The sequence below is a fragment of the Pseudophryne corroboree genome, chromosome 6 (genome assembly GCF_028390025.1).
Source record: "Pseudophryne corroboree isolate aPseCor3 chromosome 6, aPseCor3.hap2, whole genome shotgun sequence".
NCBI classification, from domain to species: domain Eukaryota; kingdom Metazoa; phylum Chordata; class Amphibia; order Anura; family Myobatrachidae; genus Pseudophryne; species Pseudophryne corroboree.
Genome location: NC_086449.1, coordinates 146,628,052 through 146,654,027, shown reverse-complemented (window position 1 = coordinate 146,654,027; position 25,976 = coordinate 146,628,052). Strand labels below are relative to the sequence as shown.

The window sequence follows — 25,976 nt, the reverse complement described above, 5'->3', positions numbered from 1 at the left end:
AGTCCTCAACTCCGCTCTATCTTCATGGAAGATTAAATAAGGACTCTTGTGAGACAAAGCCGCTAACTCAGACACCCGCCTTGCGGATGCTAAGCTCAAGAGCATGACCACTTTCCAAGTGAGAAATTTCAACTCAACCTTCTGTAAAGGTTCAAACCAATATGATTGAAGGTAATGTAACACCACGTTAAGATCCCATGGTGCCACCGGGGACACAAATGGAGGTTGGATGTGCAAAACTCCTTTCACGAAAGTCTGAACGTCTAGAAGGGAGTCCAATTGTTTTTGAAAGAAAACCGATAAGGCCGAAATTTGTACTTTAAATCGAGCCTAACTTTAGGCCCGCATCCACACCTGCTTGCAGGAAATGGAGAAAACGCCCTAGCTGAAATTCTTCCATAGGAGCCTTCTTGGATTCACACTAAGACACATATTTTCTCCAAATACCGTGATAATGTTTAGACGTTACTCCTTTTCTAGCCTGAAGAAGTGTGGGAATAACTTCACTGGGAATACCCTTTCGGGCTAGGATTCGGCGTTCAACCGCCAAGCTTTCAAACGTAGCCGCGGTAAGTCGTGATACACGCACGGCCCTTGTTGTAACAGATCCTCTCGTAGAGGAAGAGGCTAGGGATCTCTTATGAGTATTTCCTGAAGATCTGGATACCAAGCCCTCCTTGGCCAGTCTGGAGCAATGAGGATCACCTGAACCTTCGTTCTTCTTATGATCTTTAGCACCTTTGGAATGAGTGGAAGCGGAGGAAACACGTACACCGACCGAAACACCCATGGTGTTACCAGCGCGTCCACCGCTATTGCTTGAGGGTCCCTCGACCTGGAACAATATCTCTGAAGTTTCTTGTTGAGGCGAGACGCCATCATGTCTATTTGAGGAATTTCCGAAAGACTTGTCACTTCTGTGAAGACCTCTTGATGAAGACCCCACTTTCCTGGATGGAGATCGTGTCTGCTGAGGAAGTCTGCTTCCCAGTTGTCCACTCCTGGAAAAAAGATCGCTGACAGAGCGCTTGTATGTCTTTCCGCCCAGCGGAGAACTTTTGTGGTCTCTGCCATTGCCGCCCTGCTCTTTGTTCCGCCCTGACGGTTTATGTGCGCTACTGCTGTTATATTGTCCGATTGAATTAGGACGGGCAGATTGCGAAGAAGACGTTCCGCTTGAAGAAGGCCGTTGCAAATGGCCCTTAACTCCAGAACGTTTATGTGTAGACAAACTTTCCGGCTTGACCATTTGCCCTGGAAGGTTTCCCCCTGTGTGACTGCTCTCCAGCCTCGGAGACTCGCATCCGTGGTTACTAGGATCCAGTCCTGGATCCCGAACCTGCGTTCCTCTAGGAAGTGAGAGCTGTGCAGCCACCACAGGAGTGAGATTCTGGTCTTGGAGGATAGGATTATTTTCCGGTGCATGTGCAGATGGGATCCGGACCACTTGTCCAATAGGTCCCACTGAAACACTCTGGCATGGAATCTGCCAAACTGAATGGCCTCGTAGGCCGCCACCATCTTCCCCAGCAACCGAGTGCATTGATGAATTGATACACTCGCTGGTTTCAGAATTTGTTTGACCAAACTCTGAATTTCCAGAGCCTTCTCTTCTGGAAGAAAAACTCTCTGTAATTCCGTGTCCAGAATCATTCCCAAAAACGACAGCCGCTTCGTCGGATTCAACTGTGACTTCGGCAAGTTTAGGAGCCAACCATGTTGTTGCAGAACTATCAGGGAGAGCGAAAGGTCCTGCTCCAGCTTGTCTTTGGATCTCGCCTTTATCAGGAGATCGTCCAGGTAAGCAATAATTGTGACTCCTTGCTTGTGAAGGAGAACCATCATTTCCGCCATTACCTTGGTGAAAATCCTCGGAGCCGTGGACAGACCAAACGGCAACGTCTGAAATTGGTAATGACAATCCTGAATAGCAAACCTCAGGTAAGCCTGATGCGGAGGATATATGGAGACGTGTAAGTAAGCATCCTTTATGTCGACCGACACCATGAAATCCCCTTCCTCCAGACTGGAGATCACTGCTCGGAGAGATTCCATCTTGAATTTGAATTTTCTTAGGTAAAGATTGAGGGACTTTAGGTTCAGAACTGGTCTGACTGAGCCGTCCGGTTTCGGGACCACAAACAGGCTTGAATAAAAGCCTTCTCCCTGTTGTGACGGGGGAACCCTGACAATGACTTGATTCAGACACAACTTTTGTATTGCATCGCATACTACCTCCCTGTTCGGTAGAGAAGCTGGTAAGGCCGATTTGAAAAAACGTCGAGGGGGAACGTCTTGAAACTCCAGTTTGTACCCCTGGGACACTATTTCTAAAATCCATGGGTCTAGGGCCGAACGAGCCCAGAATTGACCGAAGAGCTTGAGACGTGCCCGCACCGGTGCGGACTCCCGCAGAAAAGCCCCAGAGTCATGCAGTGGATTTGGCAGAAGCCGGGGAGGACTTCTGCTCCTGGGAACCTGCCACGGCCGGAGATCTTTTACCCTTTCCTCTTCCTCTATTAGCAAGGAAGGAATAACCTCTGCCTTTTTTGTATTTATTTGGCCAAAAGGACTGCATCTGAAAGTGGTGAGCTTTCTTTTGTTGTGGAGGAACATAAGGCAAAAATTACGACTTACCCGCGATAGCCGTAGATACCAAATCAGCGAGACCTTCATCAAACAATACACCACCTTTATATGGTAGAGACTCCATAGCTTTCTTAGAGTCAGCATCAGCATTCCATTGATGAATCCACAATGCTCTCCTAGCTGAGACTGCTATGGCATTGTCCCTTGATCCCAAGAGGCCAATATCTCTCGCCGCTTCCTTTAGGTAGCCTGCAGCGTCCCTGATATAACCCAGCGTTAAAAAGATGGTATCCCTATCCAGGGTATCTATATCAGATGATAAGTTATCTGCCCACTTTTCGATAGCACTACTCACCCACGCAGATGCAATAGCTGGTCTGAGTAGAGTACCTGTTGTGACGTAAATGGATTTTAGCGTATTTTCCGGTCTACGATCCGCAGGATCCTTAAGGGCTGCCGTGTCAGGAGACGGTAAAGCCACCTTTTTAGACAACCGTGATAGCGCCTTGTCCACAATGGGAGGTGACTCCCACTTTTCTCTATCCCCAGAGGAGAACGGATACGCCATTTGAATCCTTTCAGTTCATGAGAGGGAGAAAACGTTACCTGAGGTTTCTTTCCCTTATACATACAGACCCTAGTATCAGGAACAGCAGGGTCTTTTATTGCCACAATCATGTACTGAATGCTCTTTGCCAATTTTGTGTCTAATCTGGTATCACTATAGTCGACACTGGAGTCAGTGTCCGTGTCGGTATCTGTGTCTGCCAACTGAGCAAACAAACGTTTATGTGACCCCGAGGGGGTCTGGACCTGTGATAACACATCCTCCACAGATTTCTTCCATACCTGGTTCTGAGACTTAGATTTATCTAATCTTTTATTAATAAGAGCCACATTAGCATTCAAAGCATTCAACACATTTACCCAATCAGGAGTCGGCGGTGCGGACAGGGTCACTCCCACAGCCGTTTCTGCCCCTAACAGTCTCCTCCTGGGAAGAGCACTCTGCCTCAGACATGCCGACACGTGTACCGACACCCACAGACACACTGGGCCAATAGGGGATAGACCCACAGTAAAGCCTGTCAGAGAAACACAGAAGGAGTTTGCCAGCTCACAACCCAGCGCTTATCCCGGTTCTGAAACCTTAATATAATGCCTCAGACCCTGCAGCGCTTTTATAATAACTTATTTTAGCACCAAAATTTGCTGTGCCCCCCCCCCTTTTGCACCCTGTTACTTGTGCAGCAGTGGTGAGAAAGGACCAGCGTCTCTGCAGCTCTGTGAAGAGAAAATGGCGCTGATGAGAGCTGTGAGGGCAAAGCCCTGCCCCATTCATGGCGCGCTTCAGCACGCTATTTTTCAAACTAATTATACTGGCAGGGGTAAGGATTTAGTGCCTAGGTACTCCAATCGCACTTTGCCAGTCTCAAAAGAGGATTGTTATGCTGCCCAGGGCGCCCCCCCGTGCCCTGCACCCTGTAGTGCCGCTGTGTGTGGGAGCATGTCGCGCAGCGCGATCGCTGTGCGGTACCTCAGAAGCCGTCACTGAAGTCTTCTTTCTTCTTCTACTCACCTGTCTTCTGACTTCTGGCTCTGCAAGAGGGGTGACGGCGGGCTCGGAGAATGAACCCCTAGGCGTACCTAGTGTTCCAAACCCTCAGGAGCTAATGTGTCCTGTAGCCAAGAAGCAGAGCCTTTAAACTCACTAGAAGTAGGTCTGACTTCTCTCCCCTAAGTCCCACGATGCAGGGAGACTGTTGCCAGCAGTGCTCCCTGAACATAAAAAAACCTAACAAAGTATTTTCCGAGAAACTCAGTAGAGCTCCTCAATGTGCATCCAGTCTGCCTGGGCACAGATTCTAAACTGGAGTCTGGAGGAGGGGCATAGAGGGAGGAGCCAGTTCACACCCCTTTCAAAGTCTTAAAGTGCCCATGTCTCCTGCGGATCCCATCTATACCCCATGGTTCTTATGGTGTCCCCAGCATCCTCTAGGACGTATGAGAAATACAGAAATAAATATCAACTTATCTTTACCGTAAAGGATTTCTTCACTGAATTTCTTCTTGGTGAGTCATGTAAAAATATAATCTCCTGTCCAGAAAGATCTTTCCTGGTATTTTTTAACTCTTGACTTTTTCGGTGGCATTTATATTCTCTCATTGTAGACTGAAATCTCCAACTAAATATTCCATTCTTGTGATTTCTCCCATTGCACTTGAAATAATCACCCAATGTTCGGAGAGAATAATCTTGATGTTTGCAATGATTGAGTCTTTTACTGGACAGACAGATAGTGGGCTGTCTCTCTGATCTTTCTGGTAGAGAGTCCAGTGTTCTATTATTGTTGGCCCTCCGCTTTGATGCATACAGACCAATGGGCTTCTTCCTCATTTGATTCCTTGCATGTTGTTTTACTGTAATGTTGAAATGCTGGGGCTGTTGAATTTCCACCTTGTTCCTTTCATCTAAGGCCTTTGTGTTGGTGCCCAATTCCATAATCTCCTGCAGGTCAGTAAATCTCAGGTTTGTCACTCTTGGTGTTAGGTCCTGGCTTTAAATTACTAGCTCCATTTTGAGCTGTAAAATAAAGAGATTATTAAATTATAACTAGAATTTATTAGAGAGTTATCAGTTTAATATAGCAAAATAACAAATGACAATTTATAACTTACTGATATACAAAGTGTATTCCTGCATTTGTAAATGCTGTTAATTACCACTTTTTCAGGATAATGTTGCCATTAGAAGTATTATTCCATTAGGGTCACATATGTTAACATGCACATCTGATGTACCTTTATTACTCCACACTTAAAGGCCCCATACACTACAACGATATGTCTGAGGCTGAAGTCGGAGGCGATTTCCCTTGAACCGCCCGGCAGCTAACCAGGCGGCAGGATCGCATAGGATACATCGTATGCGGTCCTTTTGCATACAATGTATCGTCTGCGATCCCAGCCATGCCTGCGGGATACGACATATAACAAGTGCAGCACTAACGACCTAGGGGCTCCGATCCGATGCTCACGGGAACGCGCATCGGATCGAACCTGTTGTAAAACACATCCGATTTGCCACTTTTCATCCGATTTATCGGCCCGAAAGATTCAAATTGGATTAAGTCAGGCATTATCGTTCTAGTGTATGCGGCCCTTATCATCCCTTTTGCAGACAATAGGCGAGATGCAAGAAGAAGGCGGAATACATTCCGCCAGACTTCACACTAATATTGCAGAGGTACTAATCTCATATGCACTAACATATGAGATTAGTACTGCAAAGGACAGCTCTTCCGTTAAGAGCTGTCCTTTTCATGTCCTCCTATCACTGGACTTCCGGGTTTTGGCCACAGGAGACCATCTGCGCATACAAAAACAACTGAATTGCTCTGTTGGGAACCCATTAAATTAGCGCACAATGTAAAAGCTCTACACCGTATAACCCATCCCAGTTGACCTGTAAGAGATTTACTTGTGTCCTTTAAAGTTCAGTCATGACTGTTGATTAAATTAGGCTTTTTGTTTGAAAGGGGACTATCTGTATTTAAAGCCACAATGTATGGTTGCTTCATTAACAGTGTTTTTTTATTGAATGATAGCTACTACTTCAACATCCCAATTGATATCCCCACAAAATCCCCTTCCTCTTATCTCCTTAACCCTACAACTTTGCTTGGTCTCTCCCAGTGGTCCTCCTACCCCTCCCATGTGAATGGGAACTCACTAGATCTGGTCTTCACTCACCGCTGTGATGATTCTGATTTCTAAAACTCCCCATTTCCCCTTTCAGACCACCACCTGCTCTTCTTTAACTTATCTTTTTGCTACTGCATCTCTACCTCCTAAGGCTACAACTACTAAACATAACATTGAGGCTATCAACACCACTTCCCTATCCTCCCTGCTCAACGTATGCAGTCTCTTGCATGCCTTGAACAAACCACATCCCTATACAATGCTTCCCTTATTTCTGCTCTTGGCTCTGTCGCTCCACCAACCACTATTCACCCTTGCAGATCAACACCTCAACCCTGGCACACCAAATGCACCAGATATTTGCAAAAATGCTCACGTACTGCTGTGAATGACAGTGTAGGAAATAACGCTCTAAGCAGACTTCCTCCATTTCAAACATATGCTCTCATCCTTCAGTGCTGCCCTTTCCCTCGCTAAGCAGTCATGCTTCAAGAACCTCACCTACTCACAGTCTTCGAACCCCCAGCGCCTCTTTGCCACTCTCAACTCCCTCATCTGCCCACCCCCACCTTGTCTGCCCTCCTTACTCTCTGCTCTTGACTTTGCCACTTACTTCACATTCAAAATTGACTCTATACGTCAGGACATCACATCCCACCAAACCATCAGCAACCAGCCAACTCCTTTCTCTTCCACCCCTCCCCATCCCTCTTACCAACTTTGACATCTTTCACCCATGTATCTGGTGAGGAAGTCATTGCCCTCATCCGTACCTCACCTCCCTCCACCTCCCCACTTGACCCTATCCCCTGCTGCCTTCTCCGCTATCTCTCTCTCTTCCTGCTCCCATCTTGCCCACCTCCTCAATCTCACCCTCTCATCAGGCACTGTCCCTTCTGTCTTCAAGAATGCATTAATCTCCCCTATTCTTAAAAAACCTACCCTTGAGCCACATACTCTCTCCAACTATCGACCAATCTCTCTCCTCCCTTTTGCCTCCAAACTCCTTGGGCATATTGTCTATAACCGCCTTTCTTTCCTCAATTGCTTGACCCATTCCAGTCTGGCTTCTGTCCTCCACAGTTCACTAAAACTGCCCTCACAAAAGTCTGCAATGACCTAATTTCTGCTTAATCCAAGGGTCACTACTCATTGCTTATTCTGCTTGACCTCTCTGCTGCATTTGACAATGTTGACCACCTTCTCCTTCTGCAAATCCTTCACTCCCTTGGTCTACGTAATACTGCCCTCTCCTGGCTATCCTCCTACCTCTCTGACCGTTCCTTCTCTGTCTTCTCTCATGGCTCCACCTTCCCCCCCACTTCCACTAACTGTAGGTGTCCCCCAAGGTTCTGTTCTTGGTCATCTTTAGGTAAACTCATTAGCTCTTTTAACTTACAATATCATCTCTATGCTGATGATACTCAAATCTACCTTTCCTCCCCTGACTTCTCGCCTGCTCTCCTCATACGTATATCCAAATGTTTCTCTGCTATCTCTTTTTGTATGTCCCAGTGCTTTCTTAAACTTAACATGTCTAAGACTGAGCTGATCATCTTCCCACTCTCCCGCACAACCACACCTCCCACAATTTTTATCCTTTGATGGTACTAATATCTCCTCTAGCCCCCAAGTGCGTTGTCTTGGGGTAATCCTTGACTCCTCCCTCTTCTTCAAACCACACATTTAGCAACTCTCACAAACTTGTTATTATTCATCTAAAAAATATTTCCAGGATCAGACCCTTTCTCACTGAGGATACCACCAAGACCTTTATCCACTCATTGATCATTATCCGACTGGACTACAGTAAACTTCTCCTATCTGGCACCCCTAATACCTCTCTCCACTCCAATCTATCCTCAATGATACTGCTCGGCTCATCTTCCTCACCAAACGTATTACATCCACCTCCCCTCTCTTATAAGCCCTTCACTGGCTCCCTTTCCCCTTCAGAATCCATTTCAAGCTTCTCACGCTCACTTACAAAGCCCTCACCCAATACTCTCTCAGTTACATCTCTGATCTTATCTTCCTTTACACTCCCGCCCGTCTTCTTTGCTCTGCTAATGCAGGCCGTCCCTCTTGCCTTCTAATTACCTACTCCCACTCCTGCCTCCAAGATTTTGCACGTGCTGCTTCCTTTCTCTGGAATTCTCTACCTCTCCCCCACAGACTCTCCACCTCTCTACAAAACTTCAAACAGGCTCTCAAGACCCACTTCTTCACCAAACTCAGCCGTCTCTCATCCTAAGCCCTCTGTGGCCCACGCTCACTTTCTACCCCATCTGTGTCACCCCTGTCTGAGTGCCCCTCTCCTTTAGAATGTAAGCTTTCACGAGCAGGGTCCTCTTCCCTCATGTGCTTTTACGTCTCTTACATAACCTATCTTCTTTTCAATACTCACTTTGACAGCAACAAATCCCTCGGTTTTCTGCCACCCTGTTACATATTTCAGTGGTGTCTGCTGACGCAGTCATGTTTTTATACCCTGTACTTGTCCTATATTGTCTTGTACTGTTAGTCACTGTTTTCTTGTTTTTGCTTATTTATGTACTCTGTAATTGGGTGCTGCGGAACCCTTGTGGTGCCATATAAATAAAGGATAATAATAATAAATCGTGTTCAATTGGATGTTTCTAAAAAAGCAAAACAAAAATACATATTTTACTACAATGAACACAGATTACTAAATTATATTGTGCAGATAGATAGAGCTTCTCTGACCTGCTCCGACCGCCGCTCAGTCCAGTCCTGTCCCTGCCCAATAATGCAACCCTCCCATTAAATAAACGACACTTAGTGCACCACTCATCAACAATCGGACATCCTGTCCTTACTGTTGTCACCAACAACAGGTACCATTATACTGTTGAACCTACAACAAATCATAATGCCCCACACACACCAGAAAGATCATCTGGCCGATGCACCCCATATCGATATATCAGATAGATAGATAGATAGATAGATATATAGTTAGTGAAAGTGCAAATTGTTTGCATTTCACTAACGATGACGATCCGATGTGTGGTCCCTCGGGTCGGATGATGTCTCTTTAGATCTGACCCTGCAGCAGGGAAGATCTGAAGCTATCGTTAGGGACAGTATGCTCCTGGATGTGGCCACTCCTAGATCATTTGCATGATGTTTAAGATATATCTTTATGTGTATTGCATTATATCGTGAGTCTGGGACTGCAGGGAAGCTGCCAGGGAGTTCAAGGAAAATCTAAAAGATTTGCATCTTTCTAGTGTGTAGGCACCTTTAGTCATTACAACTGGCATAGCGTCACACGTAGAATTTATTATAACAATATTAAAACCAATAAAATAGCCGCTTACAAGATATAACACAAAAGGGGCCTATTTGATAACTGCTGTATTCAAGTCAATTCAATTCTATTTGGCAGAACAGATTGGACATGGGCCACCCAATTGGGACTGCTGACGAAGTACCAGTGACAAAATGTGTTGGATCGCCTTTAGGGCCTTATTTGGTCAGCCTGAAACTTAATTGTCTTTTGCATTTTTTTTTTTTTTAAGTTGCATCTCTTCCATCTATTTACTATCAATCGCATGTGTAAAACTCGAGATGCGACTCCATCCTCTTGTCGTACATTACCTGTCTAAGATGAGATTGTAATGGTAACTGTATAGGAATCATTCTCTACATCTGAAAAAATAAGATTTTACTTACCGATAAATCTATTTCTCGTAGTCCGTAGTGGATGCTGGGGACTCCGTCAGGACCATGGGGATTAGCGGGCTCCGCAGGAGACAGGGCACATCTAAAAAGCCTTTTAGGTCACATGGTGTGTACTGGCTCCTCCCCCTATGACCCTCCTCCAAGCTTCAGTTAGGTACTGTGCCCGGACGAGCGTACACAATAAGGAAGGATCTTGAATCCCGGGTAAGACTCATACCAGCCACACCAATCACACCGTACAACTTGTGATCTGAACCCAGTTAACAGTATGATAACAAAACACGAAGTAGCCTCTAAAAAGATGGCTCACAACAATAGTAATAACCCGATTTTTGTAACAATAACTATGTACAAACATTGCAGACAATCCGCACTTGGGATGGGCGCCCAGCATCCACTACGGACTACGAGAAATAGATTTATCGGTAAGTAAAATCTTATTTTCTCTAACGTCCTAGTGGATGCTGGGGACTCCGTCAGGACCATGGGGATTATACCAAAGCTCCCAAACGGGCGGGAGAGTGCGGATGACTCTGCAGCACCGAATGAGAGAACTCCAGGTCCTCTTTAGCCAGAGTATCAAATTTGTAAAATTTTACAAACGTGTTCTCCCCTGACCACGTAGCTGCTCGGCAAAGTTATAATGCCGAGACTCCTCGGGCAGCCGCCCAGGATGAGGCCACCTTCCTTGTGGAATGGGCATCTACATATTTCGGCTGTGGCAGGCCTGCCACAGAATGTGCAAGCTGAATTGTACTACAAATCTAGCGTGCAATAGACTGCTTAGAAGCAGGAGCACCCAGCTTGTTGGGTGCATACAATATAAACAGCAAGTCAGACTTTCTGACACCAGCCGTCCTAACTATATATATATATATATATATATATATATATATATATATATATTTTTAGGGCCCTGACAACGTCTAGTAATTTGGAGTCCTCCAAGTCCCTAGTAGCCGCAGGCACCACAATAGGTTGTTTCAGGTGAAAACGCTGACACCCCTTTAGGAAGAAACTGGAGACGAGACCCAGTTCTGCCCTGTTCAAATGGAAAATTTTTAATATGGGCTTTTGTAAGACAAAGCCGCCCATTCTGACAATCGCCTGGCCGAGGCCAGGGCTAACAACATGGTCACTTTCCATGTGAGATATTGGTCAACAGCATGGTCACTTTCCATGTGAGATATTTCAAATCCACAGATTTGAGCGGTTCAAACCAATATGAATATAAGGAATCCCAACACTATGTTGAGATCTCACGGTGCCCCTAGAGGCACAAAAGAGCTGTATATGCAATACACCCTTTACAATCTGGACTTCAGGAACTGAAGTCAATTCTTTCTGGAAGAAAATCTACAGGGCCGAAATTTAAATCTTAATGAACCCCAATTTGAGGCTCAAAACACTCCTGTTTTCAGGAAGTGTAGAAATCGACCTAGTTGAATTTCCTTCGTGGAGCCTTCCTGGCCTCACCCACGCAACATATTTTCACCACATGTGGTGATGACGTTGTGCGGTCACCTCCTTCCTGGCTTTGACCAGGGTAGGTATGACCTCTTATGGAATGCCTTTTCCCTTCAGGATCCGGCATTCAACCGCCATGCCGTCACACGCAGCCGCGGTAAGTCTTGGAATATACATGGTACTTGCTGAAGCAAGTCCCTTCTTAGCTCCCCAGGCCCTTAGTCCTCTGTGAGCATCTCTTGAAGTTCCGGGTACCAAGTCCCTCTTGGCCAATCCGGAGCCACTAGTATAGTTCATACTCCTCTATGTCTTATAATTCTCAATACCTTGGTTATGAGAAACAGAGGAGGGAACACATACACTGACTGGTACACCCACGGTGTTACCAGAACATCCACAGCTATCGCCTGAAGGTCTCAAGACCTGGCGGAATACCTGTCCCGTTTTTTGTTCGGGCGGGACGCCATCATGTCCACCTTTGGTCTTTGCCAACGGTCCACAATCATGCTGAAAAACTTCCCTATGAAGTTTCCACTCTCCCGGGTGGAGGTAATGCCTGCTGAGGAAGTCTGCTTCCCAGTCGTCCACTCCCGGAAAGAACACTGCTGACAGTGCTATCACATGATTTTCCGCCTAGCGAAAAATCCTTGCAGTTTTGTCACTGCCCTCCTGCTTCTTGTGCCGCCCTTTCTGTTTACGTGGGCGACTGCCGTGATGTTATCCCACTGGATCAATACCGGCTGACCTTGAACTAGAGGTCTTGCTAAGTTTAGAGCATTATAATTTTGCTCTTAGCTCCATCTATGTGGAGAGAATTCTCCAGACTTAATCACACTTCCTTGGAAATTTTTTCCCTGTGTGACTGTTCCCCAGCCTCTCAGGCTGGCCTCCGTGGTCACCGGCATCCAATCCTGAATGCCGAATCTGCGGCCCTCTAGACGATGAGCACTCTGTAATCACCACAGGAGAGACACCCTTGTCCTTGGATATAGGGTTATCCGCTGATGCATCTGAGGATGCGATCCGGACCATTTGTCCAGCAGATCCCACTGAAGTGTTCTTGCGGGAAATCTGCCGAATGGAATTGCTTCGTAATAAGCCACCATTTTTACCAGGACTCTTGTGCAATGATGCACTGACACTTTTCCTGGTTTTAGGAGGATCCCGATTAGCTCGGATAACTCCCTGGCTTTCTCCACTGGGAGAAACACGTTTTTCTGGACTGTGTCCAGAATCATCCCTAGGAACAGTAGACGTGTCGTCGGAAAAAGCTGCGATTTTGGAATATTTAGAATCCATTCGTGCTGTCGTAGAACTACTTAAGATAGTGCTACTCCGACCTCCAACTGTTCTCTGGACCTTGCCCTTATCAGGAAAGCGTCCATGTTTCTTTTAAGAAAAATCATCATTCCGGCCATTACCTTGGTAAAGACCCGGGGCGCCGTGGACAATCCAAACGGCAGCGTCTGAACTGATAGTGACAGTTCTGTACCAGGAACCTGAAGTACCCTTGGTGAGAAGGGCAAATTTGGACCTGTATGTAAGCGTCCCTGATATCCAGTGACACCATATCGTCCCCTTCTTCCTGGTTCGCTATCACTGCTCCGAGTGACTCCATCTTGATTTGAACGCTTGTATGTAAGTGTTCAAATATTTCAGATCTCACCGAGCCGGTTGGCTTCAGTACCACAATATAGTGTGGAATACTACCCCCTTCCTTGTTGTAAGAGGGGTACTTTGATTATCACCTGCTGGGAATACAGCCTGTGAATTGTGTGAGGGGGAGACGTCTCGAATTTCCAATGTACACCTGGGATACTACATGTAGGATCCCGGAGTTCCCTTGCGAGTGATTCTGAAACTCTTGAGATGACCCCCTACCGCACCTGAGTCCGCTTGTACGGCCCCAGCGTTATGCTGCGGACTTGGCAGAAGCTGTGAAGGGCTTCTGTTCCCGGGAATGGGCTGCTTGCTGCAGTCTTCTTCCCTTTCCTCTACCCCTGGGCAGATATGACTGGCCTTTGCCCGCCTGCCCGTATGGGGACGAAAGGACTGAGACTGAAAAGACTGTGTCCTTTTCTGCCGATATGTGACTCGGGGTAACAAAAGGTGGATTTTTCAGCTGTTGCCATGGCCACCAGGTCCAATGGACCGCCCCTTTATACGGCAATACTTCCATATGCCGTCTGGAATCTGCCTCACCTGACCACTATCGTGTCTTCGTCTGGCAGATATGTACATCACATTTACTTTTGATGCCAGAATGCAAATATGCCTCTGCGCATCACGCATATATAGAAATGCATCCTTAAAATGCTCTATAGTCAATAAAATCTTGTCCCTGTCAAGGGTATCAAAATTTTCAGTCAGGAAATCCGACCAAGCCCCCTCAGCGCTGCACATCCAGGCTGAGGCGATTGCTGGTCGTAGTATAACACCAGTATGTGTGTATATACTGTTATGATATTTTTCCAGCTTCCTATCAGCTGGCTCCTTGAGGGCGGCCGTATCTGGAGACGGTAACGCCATGTTTTTATAAGCGTGTGAGCGCCTTATCCACCCTAAGGTGTGTTTTCCAACTCGCCCTTACTTTTGGCGGGAAAGGGTATACCGCCCATAACTTTCTATCGGAGGAACCCCACGTATCATCACACACTTCATTTAATTTATCTGATTCAGGCAAAACTACAAGTAGTTTATTCCCACCCTACAAAATACCCTTATTTGTGGTACTTGTGGTATCAGAAATATGTAACACCTCCTTCATTGCCCTTAACATGTAACTTGTGGCCCTAAAGGAAAATTACGTTTGTTTCTTCACCGTCGACACTGGGGTCAGTGTCCGTGTCAGTGTCTGTCGACCGACTGAGGTAATTGGGCGTTTTTACAAGCCCCTGACGGTGTCTGAGACGCCTGGACCGATACTAATTTGTCCGCCGGCTGTCTCATGTCGTCAACCGGCTTGCAGCGTGTTGACATTATGACGTAATTCCATAAGTAAGCCATCCATTCCGGTGTCGACTCCCTAGAGAGTGACATCACCATTACAGGCAATTTGCTCCGTCTCCTCACCAACATTTTCCTCATACATGTCGACACACACGTACCGACCTACAGCACACACACAGGGAATGCTCTGATAGAGGACAGGACCCACTAGCCCTTTGGGGAGACAGAGGGAGAGTTTGCCAGCACACACCAAAAGCGCTATAATGTATATAACAACCCTAGAAGGTGTTGTTTCTATATATGCGCTCTTAATATATATATATATATCGCCAATTTATGCCCCCCTTCTCTTTAACCCTGTTTCTGTAGTGCAGTGCAGGGGAGAGTGGGAGCCTTCCTCACCAGCGGAGCTGGGCAGGAAAATGGCGCCTGTGTGCTGAGGAGAATAAGCTCCGCCCCTTTCTCGGCGGGCTTTTCCTCCCGGTTTCTTTAATACTGGCCTGGGTTAAAATACATACATATAGCCTTAATGGCTATATGTGGTGTATTTCTTTTGCCAAATTAGGTATTTATATTGCTGCCCAGGGCGCCCCCAGCAGCGCCCTGCACCCTCCGTGACCGTGTCAGTGAGCCTGTGAGACAACAATGGCGCACAGCTGCAGTGCTGTGCGCTACCTCTATGAAGACTGAGAAGCCTTCTGCCGCCTGTCACCGGACCTCCGTCTCCGCCGTCTTCAGCGTCTGTAAGGGGGATCGGCGGCGCGGCTCCGGGACGAACCCCAGGCTGACCTGTGTTCCGACTCCCTCTGGAGCTCAGTGTCCAGTAGCCTAAGACTTCAATCCTCCTGCACGCAGGTGAGTTGCAAGTCTCTCCCCTAAGTCCCACGTTGCAGTGATCCTGTCGCCAGCAGGAATCACTGATTAGTTTAAACCTAAAAAAGACTTTTCTAAACAGCTCTATAAGAGAGCCATCCAGGTTGCACCCTACTCGGACGGGCACAGAAACCTAACTGAAGCTTGGAGGAGGGTCATAGGGGGAGGAGCCAGTACACACCATGTGACCTAAAAGGCTTTTTAGATGTGCCCTGTCTCCTGCGGAGCCCGCTAATCCCCATGGTCCTGACGGAGTCCCCAGCATCCACTAGGACGTTAGAGAAACAAGGGCTCCTTGCTACAGTATGTAACGTGCATTTTAAACACTGCTCCTGCTGTTTTCATGTATTTGAATAAATGTGTGAGATTTTCACATTTCAAAGCATATGGGCGTAGGTAATTTCTCCTCATAGACTATTGGAACTTCAAGGATGACTGGTTGGGACTAGGAACGTGATTAGAATTGGTTGATGCTGACTCACAGGTAGACACTGGTACACAAGAAGATTGAGGTATTGTTGTGATACTATGCAGACAGCTGGAACAGACAAGGTCTACTGGAGAATCAGATTGAGATTGGCTATAGTTTCTATGATGCCAGGCAGGAATCCAAATTACTTAATATACAGGATCCAGGCTGGGACCAGAAAAGCTAAAAATACAGAATCTATACTGAGACCAGAATAGTTTGGTAATGCAGGATCCGGGCTGGAACCAGAATAGCTTGGTAATGCAGGATCCAAGATGGAACCGGAATAGCTTGGTAATGCAGGATCCAGGATTGAACCGGAATAGCTTGATAATGCAGGATCCAAGCTGGAACCAGAATAGCTAGATAATGCAGGATCCAGACTGGAACCGGAATATCTTCGTAATGCTGGATCTGAGCTGGAACCAGAATCGCTTAATATACAGGATCCGGGCTGGGACTGGAATAGCTTGGTATAGAACCTGCTAGAAGTGCCAGCAGCTAAGGTGTCGCAGGGTAACAGTATATACACAGGGAGACCTGGTAACTGGGGCCACAGGACTTTAAACCTTGTTCTGGGACTCAGAGAGCACCTTTTATCTCCCTTGCCTGCTGCCCATTGGTAGACATGATCAGCTGAACGGATACTGGTACTCGATAGCCTTTTCCGCAGTCAGCTGACGGGGACCAATATGGTGGCACCCATCGGACGGAGCCGGAGGGAAGCCAGACATGGAGACGCCACAGAGGAGGCCACAGTGGAGAGCTGGGAATATGACTGTAAAGCAACCCTGGGCTGCAGAGGAAGCCGTGGCTGGGAGCCATGTTGCCGGAGGACAGACTTCAGCAACCTTATACCTTGATAGCCAAGATCCCTTGTGCTTCTTATACAGACTCAATCGCACAAGATATACAATTGTCGCATATCAAATGAATCAGCACAGTCTCATGGTACGGTCTAGATATATTGTGCTGCAACTAAGACGCATTTTTGCCCAGAAAAAAAAGTTGTCTGAATAATCGTATTGAAAAAGGTGGGACAATGACTTATCGGTTTGCACAACAGGTATGCAAGGTCTTTCAACAGCATAGAACAACACAGTTACAGATGAATTGACATTGCATTACACTTTACTACTTTTGCATGAATGTAGGAATCAAATAATTAAATTTTTGCTAAAATAAAAAAATGTTATGCTTTCTAATTTAAAACCTAGAAATGAAAAAAGGTCTTCTTACATTTACAAATACTTCCATAAAGATTGTATGCTTATGTTTGTGGGTGGTTTCGTCTTAAATAAACAAACACAAAATCCATAGATATAAAGGTGCGTACACACGCACCGATGCAGGCTAACGGCCGATACTGACTACATTGTGCCCGGAGGCATGTAGTCCGTATCGGCCCTGCCTGCACACACTATATTTTATTGCGACGCCGATCCCGCGGGACCAGCATCAGAATCACAAGTGCATACGCACGGTGCGATATGCTCTATGTTTCCGTGCGTATGCAGCTTTAGGGACTGGAAGATTTTTGTTTTGCTTTTACTATTTATAGATACTGAGGCACACAAGGATCTGCCTTTTAAAACAGTATGTTTATAATTTTTGTCATCTGCAACACTTTAGACAGGTATACATATATAGAAAGGACAGATTGTGAGTGCCAAGTCTACAAATACACTGTATGTTATTTGTTTACATTTCAGAAAACGAATGAACAAATTTGTCTTGTTAAGGCTCGTATACATTTATTGTTTACACAATCACTATTGTGTCAAATGCTGGGGGGGGTGGTTCTTGTTGGTTTTATTTTTATATGACTATATAATGGCGCATTTGAAACAGTGCTGGCAGGTAGGCAGTATGCTAAGGTACGGTGGCGAGTTCCAGAAACAGGGTACAGCATGGGTAAAATCTTGAATGCAGGAATAGTACTAGGCAAGGTGAAGTCAGAGGAAGAGCGTGAGAAGGAGAGGGAGTGTGGATTAGATGAAGTCAGAGATGTAGGAAGAAGCGATGAAGTACGTATTTTGAATGTTAGAGTGAGGAACTTAAACTAGGTCCTGAAGGGCAAAGAAGACAGTGAAAGGAGAGGTCTAATCATAACTATTAAAAAGGAAGATCAGATAAGCTGGAGCATTGAGGGTACTCATCCACAAAGAAGAAGTGAGCCTCGATGTGCAGAGGCAGAAAATATATAGTACCATCCAATTAGGTCGCGAGTAGCCAGATAAGAGTTTGTTTCTTGAAACTCGCAAACAATCACACAAATGCGCGCACCCAAGATTTCTCCAATCTAATTGAAAATGACTATTCACAATACACGCAGCCGAATGCAATGTGAGAGAAGTGCATGAAAAAAATAGGATTTTGGTTACCTACCGGTAAATCCTTTTCTCGTAGTCCGTAGAGGATGCTGGGGTCCACATTAGTACCATGGGGTATAGACGGGTCCACCAGGAGCCATTGGCACTTTAAGAGTTTGAGAGTGTGGGCTGGCTCCTCCCACTATGCCCCTCCCACCAGACTCAGTCTAGAAACTGTGCCCGAGGAGACGACATACTTCGAGAGAAGGATTATACACAGATGGTGGTGAGATTCATACCAGCTCACACATACAAGGCAAGTCAAGTCAACTAGCTTGAACTACTCAGCAACAGCTGAAACATTACTTACCAAGTAACAATGCAGTACTCAACTAAAATAAAGTTGTACTGAACCAAATAACATTTGCAGGAGAACGAAGCGCTGGGCGGTGCGCCAAGCATCCTCTACGGACTACGAGAAAAGGATTTACCGGTAGGTAGCCAAAATCCTATTTTCTCTTACATCCTAGAAGATGCTGGGGTCCATATTAGTACCATGGGGATGTACCAAAGCTCCCAGAACGGGAGGGAGAACACTGAGGCTCCTGCAGAACTGATTGACTGAACTTCAGATCATCAGTGGCCAAAGTATCGAACTTGTAAAACTTTGCAAACGTGTTCGACCCAGATCAAGTTACAGCTCGGCAAAGATGCACTGCTGAGATACCCCGGGCAGCCGCCCAGGAAGACCCCACCTTACGAGTAAAGTGGGCCTTAACAGATTTTGGACACAGCAGCCCTGCCGTAGAATAAGCGTGCTGGATAGTGAACCTAATCCAGCGAGAAATAGTCTGCTTAGAAGCAGGACACCCAATTTTCTTGGGATCATAGAGGACAAACAGAGAGTCCAACTTTCTGTGACGAGAAGTTCTCTTCACATATATCTTCAGAGCCCTTACGACATCCAAGAACTTTGATGTAACTGAGGAGTCAGTAGCCACTGGCACCACAATATGTTGGTTGATATGAAATACCGACCCAAACTTCGGAAGAAACTGCTGACGAGTCCGGAGCTCAGCTCTATCTTCGTGGAAGATCAAGTTAGGGCATTTACAGGATAAAGCCCCCAGCTCAGACACACATCTAGCAGAAGCCAACGCCAACAAAGTGACCACCTTCCATGTAAGAAATATGACCTCTACTTCCTGTAGAGGTTCAACCCAATCAGACTGGAGGAACTGCAACACCACGTTAAGGTCCCAAGGCGCCGTAGGCGGTACAAAAGGAGGTTGGTTATGAAGAACTCCCTTCAAAAAGGCCTGAACCTCAGGGAGGGCAGCCAATTGTTTCTGAAAGAAAATGGATAGGGCTGAAATCTGGACCTTCACAGAACCCAAACTCAGGACCATAGCAGCTCCTGCTTGCAGGAAGAGGAGGAAACGTCCCAGTTGAAACTCCACCGTAGGAAACTTCTTGAACTCACACCAAGAGACATATTTCTTCCAAATACGATGGTAATGTTTAGACGTTACTCCTTTCCTAGCCTTGCCCTCCCGAGCAAGAATCAGGCGCTCAACTTCCTTGCCGTCAAACGTAGCCGCGGTAAGTCTTGATAGGCGAACGGCCCCTGCTGCAGCAGGTCCTCCCGAAGAGGACGAGGCCTCGGCTCTTCTTGCAGTAGATTCAGAAAGTCCGCGTACCAAGCCCTTCTTGGCCAGTCTGGGGCAATGAGGATCGCTTGAACCCTTGTTCTCCTTATCAGCTTTAGGATTCTTGGGATGAGTGGGAGCGGTGGAAACACGTACACTGACTGGAACACCCACGGAGACACCAGGGCGTCCACTGCCACTGCCTATGGGTTCATCGACCTGGAACAATAACGTCGAAGCTCCTTGTTGAGACGAGAGGCCATCATGTCTATTTGGGGTAAACCCCAAAGATGTTATTTCCTTGAACACCTCCGGATGGAGTAACCACTCTCTCTTGGATGGAGATAGTGTCTGCTGAGGAAGTCTACTTCCCAGTTGTCTACTCCCGGAATGAAGATGGCTTACAGCGCTAACGCGTGCTTTTCTGTACAGAGGAGTATTCTTGTCACCTCTGACATTGCCACTCTGCTCTTCGTTCCGCCTTGTCGGTTTATGTAAGCGACTGTTGTTATGTTGTCCGACTGCACTTGAATGGCCCGATTTCTCAGAAGAAGGGCCGCCTGAAGAAGACCATTGTAGACGGCTCTTAGTTCCAGGATGTTGATTGGCAGGCCGGCTTCCAGGCTTGACCACCGTCCTTGGAAGGTTACTCCTTGAGTGACTGCTCCCCAGCCCCGAAGGCTCGCATTCGTGGTTAGAAGGACCCAGCCCTGAATCCCGAACCTGCGTTCCTCCAGAAAATGAAGCAATTGGAGCCACCAGAGGAGTGAAATCCTGGCCTTTGGTGACAGACGAATTCTGTGGTGCATGTGGAGGTGAGATCCCGACCACTTGTCCAGGAGATCCAGTTGGAAGGTCCGAGCGTGAAACCTCCCGTACTGGAAAGCCTCGTAAGAGGCCACCATCTTTCCCAATAGGCGAATGCATTGATGAACCGAAATCCGGGGTGGCTTCAGGACATCCCGGACCATGGCTTCTATCACCAACGCCTTTTCCTGCGGAAGAAACACCCTCTGCACTTCCATATCAAGGATCATTCCCAGAAATGACAACCTCTGGGTTGGTTCCAAATGTGACTTTGGAAGGTTCAGAATCCAACCGTGACTCGGGAGCAGTCGCGTTGTGAGAACAATGGACTGCCGAAGCCTCTCTTGGACGATGCCTCTATCAGCAGGTCATCCAGATATGAAATCATGTTCACATCCTGCTTGCGGAGGAGAATCATCATTTCCGCCATCACCTTGGTAAACACCCTCGGTGCTGTGGAGAGGCCGTATAGCAGTGTCTGGAACTGGAAATGACAGTCCAGCAATGCGAAGCGGAGATAAGCCTGATGCGGCAGCCAGATCGGAATGTGGAGGTACGCATCCTTGATATCCAGGGATACCAGGAATTCCCCTTCTTCCAGACCTGATATCACCGCCCTGAGAGACTCCATCTTGAACTCCTTTAGATAGGGGTTCAATGATTTTAGGTTCAGAATGGGCCTGATCGAACCATCCGAAAAGGTTCGAATAGTAACCATTGTTCAGCATGTGAGGTGGTACTGGCACAATGATCTGTGCCTCTACCAGCTTTTGGACAGCGTCTTGTAGTACAGTGCTGTCCTCCAACAGAGTTGGCAAGCCTGACTTGAAAAAGCGATGAGGAGGGAGACTTTGAAATTCCAGCCTGTATCCCTGAGACACAACATCTACCCCCCAGGGACCCAAGCCGGACGATACCCAGACATGACTGAAGTGTCTGAGTCTCACTCCCACTGGCCCCACTCCCGGGGCGTGCAGTCCACCGTCATGCGGAGGACTTTGGCGTACCCGAAGCAGGATTTTGTTCGTGGGAACCTGCAGTGGCAGGTTTCTTGGACTTAACCCGACCTCCCCTAAAGAAAGTATTGGAAATTCTGGCCTTTCTAGGCTTGTTAGGCCGAAAGGACTGCGTTGCAGATGAGGGAAGAAACGGAGACTTACCCGCTGTAGCGGTGGATATCCACGCATCTAGAGCTTCCCCAAAGAGAGCCTGACCTGTATAGGGTAGGGACTCCACACTTCTTCTGGATTCCGCGTCGGCCGACCACTGGCGCAGCCACAGTCCCCAACGAGCTGAAACAGACATGGAAGATATTCCCGCAGCCATGGAACCCAGGCCTTTCATGGATTCTACCATAAAACCTGCTGAATCATGTATGTTGCGTAAATACAATGCAACGTCATCCCTACCCATCGAATCCAAATCCTCAAGTAAGGTAGCCGACCACTTTACTATTGCCTTTGCAATCCATGCAGTAGCAATAGTGGGACGTAATATGGCCCCTGAAGCAGTATACATTGATTTAAGCGTGTTATAAATTTTCCTATCAGCCGGCTCCTTTAAGGCGGTATATCCTGGAACGGCTAAAACCACCTTCTTTGAGAGTCTGGACACAGAAGCGTCATCAAGCGGTGGGTTTTCCCATTTTTTCCTATCCTCCTCAGGGAAAGGAAATGCCACCTGGACCCTTTTAGGGATCTGGAATTTTTTCTCAGGGTTTACCCATGCTTTTTCAAATATAGCATTCAATTCCTTTGACACAGGGAAGGTTAGCGAGGCATTTTTATTTTCACTGAAAAAAGCCTCCTCAACCTGCTCAGGTGTGGCATCATTAACATTTAACACATCCCTGATAGCCTCTATAAACAATTGCACCCCCTTTTCAAGAGATGCGGACCCCCGCAACACATCCCCATCACCATCTGTAGTGTCAGAATCGGTATCCCTGTCGTCTTCTGTGACATGCACAAGCGCACGTTTGTGGGGGTATATAACAGGACATCCTGAGGTACCAGAACCAGGCCATACTGCCATAGAGCTCTGTAATACCTGGGTTGCAGATTCATTACTTGCAACCCTGTCAGAAATCTGAGAAATCCACGATTTGATAGAGGTAAACCACTCTGGTTCCCGTGCTGGTATCTGTGCTAAACCAGTGCTATCCTGATTACATGGAATGAGATCATCCTGGGAGGATAAATCCTCTGCAGCATATGACACAGTGTCCCTGGACATAGCTAAAGGAGACCATCAAACACTCCACACACACACACACACACACACACACACACACACACGTGGGGGCAGACAGAGTTTCCCCCCTAAGAATGGCAAGAGAGACACTGAGATCGGAGCCAACCCACACACAGTGCGTTCAGCAAAGGGAGACCCCTTGTCAGCGCAGACTTTACAGCCTCCTCTCCCCTTTCTACAGCCCCCTGGTACCGTGTACTGACAGTTGGAGCTGCTGTGGAGGGACCTGTTCTTCCATCCAGCACTGTGCAGGCCGGAAAATGGCACTGGAACGCTGCTGGGTCCGCTCTGAGGAGAAGCTCTGCCCCCTTAATGGCGCTGTCTTCCCGCTCTTCATAGATTATACTGGCCTGAGGTAAAATCTGCTGGCTGAGATCCGCGGACCCCGACAGACTTGTGGACCAGTGTGGGGGTAAGCGCTGGCTCAGGGCGCCCCTCAAAGCGCCAAACTATGTGCCTCTGAACCTTCACAGGAGCGCAGTTAATACTGCTCTCCCTCCCCGTTGCCGCCATCTTCACACCGGCCCCCCACTTGCTAGGGGGTCGGTGTCTCACTCACCACTCTTCAGCACTGTAAAGGGTTGGTGGCATGCTGCTGGGGCGAGCGGTCCCCTGTGGCGGAGACTCATCAGACCCCTCTGGAGCTCAGTGTTCAGTCAGCGGAAACAGTGACTCAGACCCTGCAGGGCGGACACTGCTCCCCCCCCCCCCCCCCCCCCTAAGTCCCTCGTTGCAGGCAGGCTGTTGCCAACAGCCTCCTGTAAAAAAAAATTACTCTAAAAATAACAACCAGAAAAGCTCAGGAGAGCTCCCCTAGCTGTGACCGGCTCCTCCGGGCACATTTTCTAAACTAAGTCTGGTGGGAGGGGCATAGAGGGAGGAGCCAGCCCACACTCTCAAACTCTTAAAGTGTCAATGGCTTCTGGTGGACCCGTCTATACCCCATGGTACTAATGTGGACCCCAGCATCCTCTAGGACGTAAGAGAAAGTGGGGTGACATTCCTGTAACCCCACAAAAGTGAACATTTTGTTTATAGAATCATACATAAGGCTGTTAGAGGGCAAAATTCATTTGCAATGCAAATTTGTTGACAAAACGGCAACTGGATTGACCCCCAAAGTGTTCAAACCTCAACTTTCATCCTCCTAAACTACTGCTCAGTTTATCCTTCATTATATATTGCTCAAACATACATGCAATGTTGTATGTAATATAAGTGCTAGCTACCTGTCCCCTGGATCGACAGCGTTGTGTTTCACTGAGCCGCCGCACGGGACACAGCATTCAGTTTGTCTTTCCTCTATAAGCCTGGACCAGACTCCTGTGAAACTAGACAATGGGAGTCTGGGGATGGGCTTTTAAAGGAAGGAGAAGTGGAGCTGAATGTTGCACTGCCTGTGCAGTGGCTGTGAAACGCACAGCGTTGCTGTTCCCGGAGGTTAAGGCAGCCAAACGTATATATTACATATAACGTTACATGTATGTTATAAATGTGCAAACTGCCCCTCCCTGGTGAATTGTTTTCTGACAAAATGGATCCACAGTGTTTCTGTGTTGTAGGGAATTTAGGGAGTCATTCAGATCTGATCACTGGGCTGCTCATTTTGCTGTCCTGCATTCAGATAGTCGCTGCCTCCAGGGAGAGTGTATATTCACCATGCAAGTGTGCGATGCTGAATGTGGAAAAAATGGTTTTTTTTGCAGACCGCACAAATTGGCGCAGAGGAAATGCTGCTTATAGAAAAAGTTGTTCCAATTTGATAACACCCCTAATCCAAAATATAAACGCTAGACCAAAACAAAATAGGATCAATAATTTAAATAAGCACATGAAGGAAAATTGTGACAATATTCAATCACTTTCCCATTAAAAAATGGGACTCTTGTGTTTTGCTTACCCCCACTCACGCTGTTAAGGGGTATGTGAAACACATCAAGGTATCTTTATTCTTCTAAACACAAAGTCTGGATATTCGCAGTCTCAATATCAGAAAGAAGAACCTGGGTATCGTACCCCAACTCACACGGCTGTGTAGATATGAGGTGTGATTTCTGGTGTGTATTTCTGGGGATAACCTCATATACAAAACTGTTTCTGTGTCCAAAACCGCACCCAGATCAGTTCTAACATGTGTTAGGTCATTAATTGTGCACCATCACATAAAGACCCTCCATCGGTCTTTGGAACAGGTATGCGTACCCCAACTCACACAGTGATCAGTGGGGTAACTCCCGTAAGGGTATCTTGAAAGTGACTCAACGTATCTTATGGGCGTACCCCAACTCACAAGTAGGTCAGCAGCATAAATCCCATCAAGGCATCTTTACTGAATCCCGCCGTGAAACAAGTTTTCTAGCCGACAGCCAAAACCAAAGAGCTTGTAGTCTCCAGAAAAGTTGTAGCAATTTATCAGTTCCACAAGAGACCGTATAAACAATACCAGCAACATAAAAATCTATGCAGATATGGTGGTAAAAGCAATTCCATAAAAATCAGACGTTTAAAAAATGCAAAAAATTACATCAAACACGAAAAGTCCATAAATCATCGCTGTTAGAAAAATGGCTACTCACACAGCAGTCTGCCGACGCGTTTCGGTCCTTGGACCTTTGTCAAGACATGACCTGCTGTGTGGGGCGCCAAGTATTTATAGTACTAGTAGCCAATAATTTCATGTGGAGATCTCATGCAAAAATAAAACACAGGTTATCAGTATTGTGTATCAAAAGTGGTATGCCATATTCATAAAAACCACTTTAGCTTGAAATCTGAATTAAGACCACTTGGGTATAAGGTTTTACATTGATATATCAATTTCATCTCTGCCTTTGCTAATGCTGTTGCTAAGTCTCTGTTTCTGAGGTTTTCTTTAACATGTTTAAGACCATAAAAGCCGGTTATCCCTGATGGGGAACAATTATGATGTTCTTTGAAATGCGCAGACAGTGTATGTGTATTTAATCCCTTCCTCACATTTCTAATATGTTCCCCTATACGGATCTTTAAGGGACGTGAAGTGCGACCGATGTAGAAAAGGCAGCAACTGCAGCCAATAGCATACTTCAAAGAACATCATAATTTCGAGCTAGAGTGGTTTTTATGAATATGGCATACCCCTTTTGATACACAATACTGATAACCTGCGTTTTATTTTTGCATGAGATCTCCACATGAAATACCTTAAGGTTCTCC

The 25,976-nt window shown here is 46.7% G+C and overlaps 1 protein-coding gene across 9 annotated transcripts in view; it reads right to left on the bottom strand.

Moving 5' to 3' along the window:
* Window positions 1–25,976, bottom strand: part of FAM178B (family with sequence similarity 178 member B) — a 1,338,131-nt gene that overhangs the window by 1,157,494 nt on the left and 154,661 nt on the right. For all 9 annotated transcript variants that reach the window (XM_063931992.1, XM_063931993.1, XM_063931991.1 and 6 more), the window contains exon 2: window positions 4,631–5,173. In XM_063931992.1, coding sequence (XP_063788062.1) covers window positions 4,631–5,092 — 462 coding nt within the window. In that variant the 5' untranslated portion in view covers window positions 5,093–5,173. The remainder of the gene's footprint in view (window positions 1–4,630; window positions 5,174–25,976) is intronic.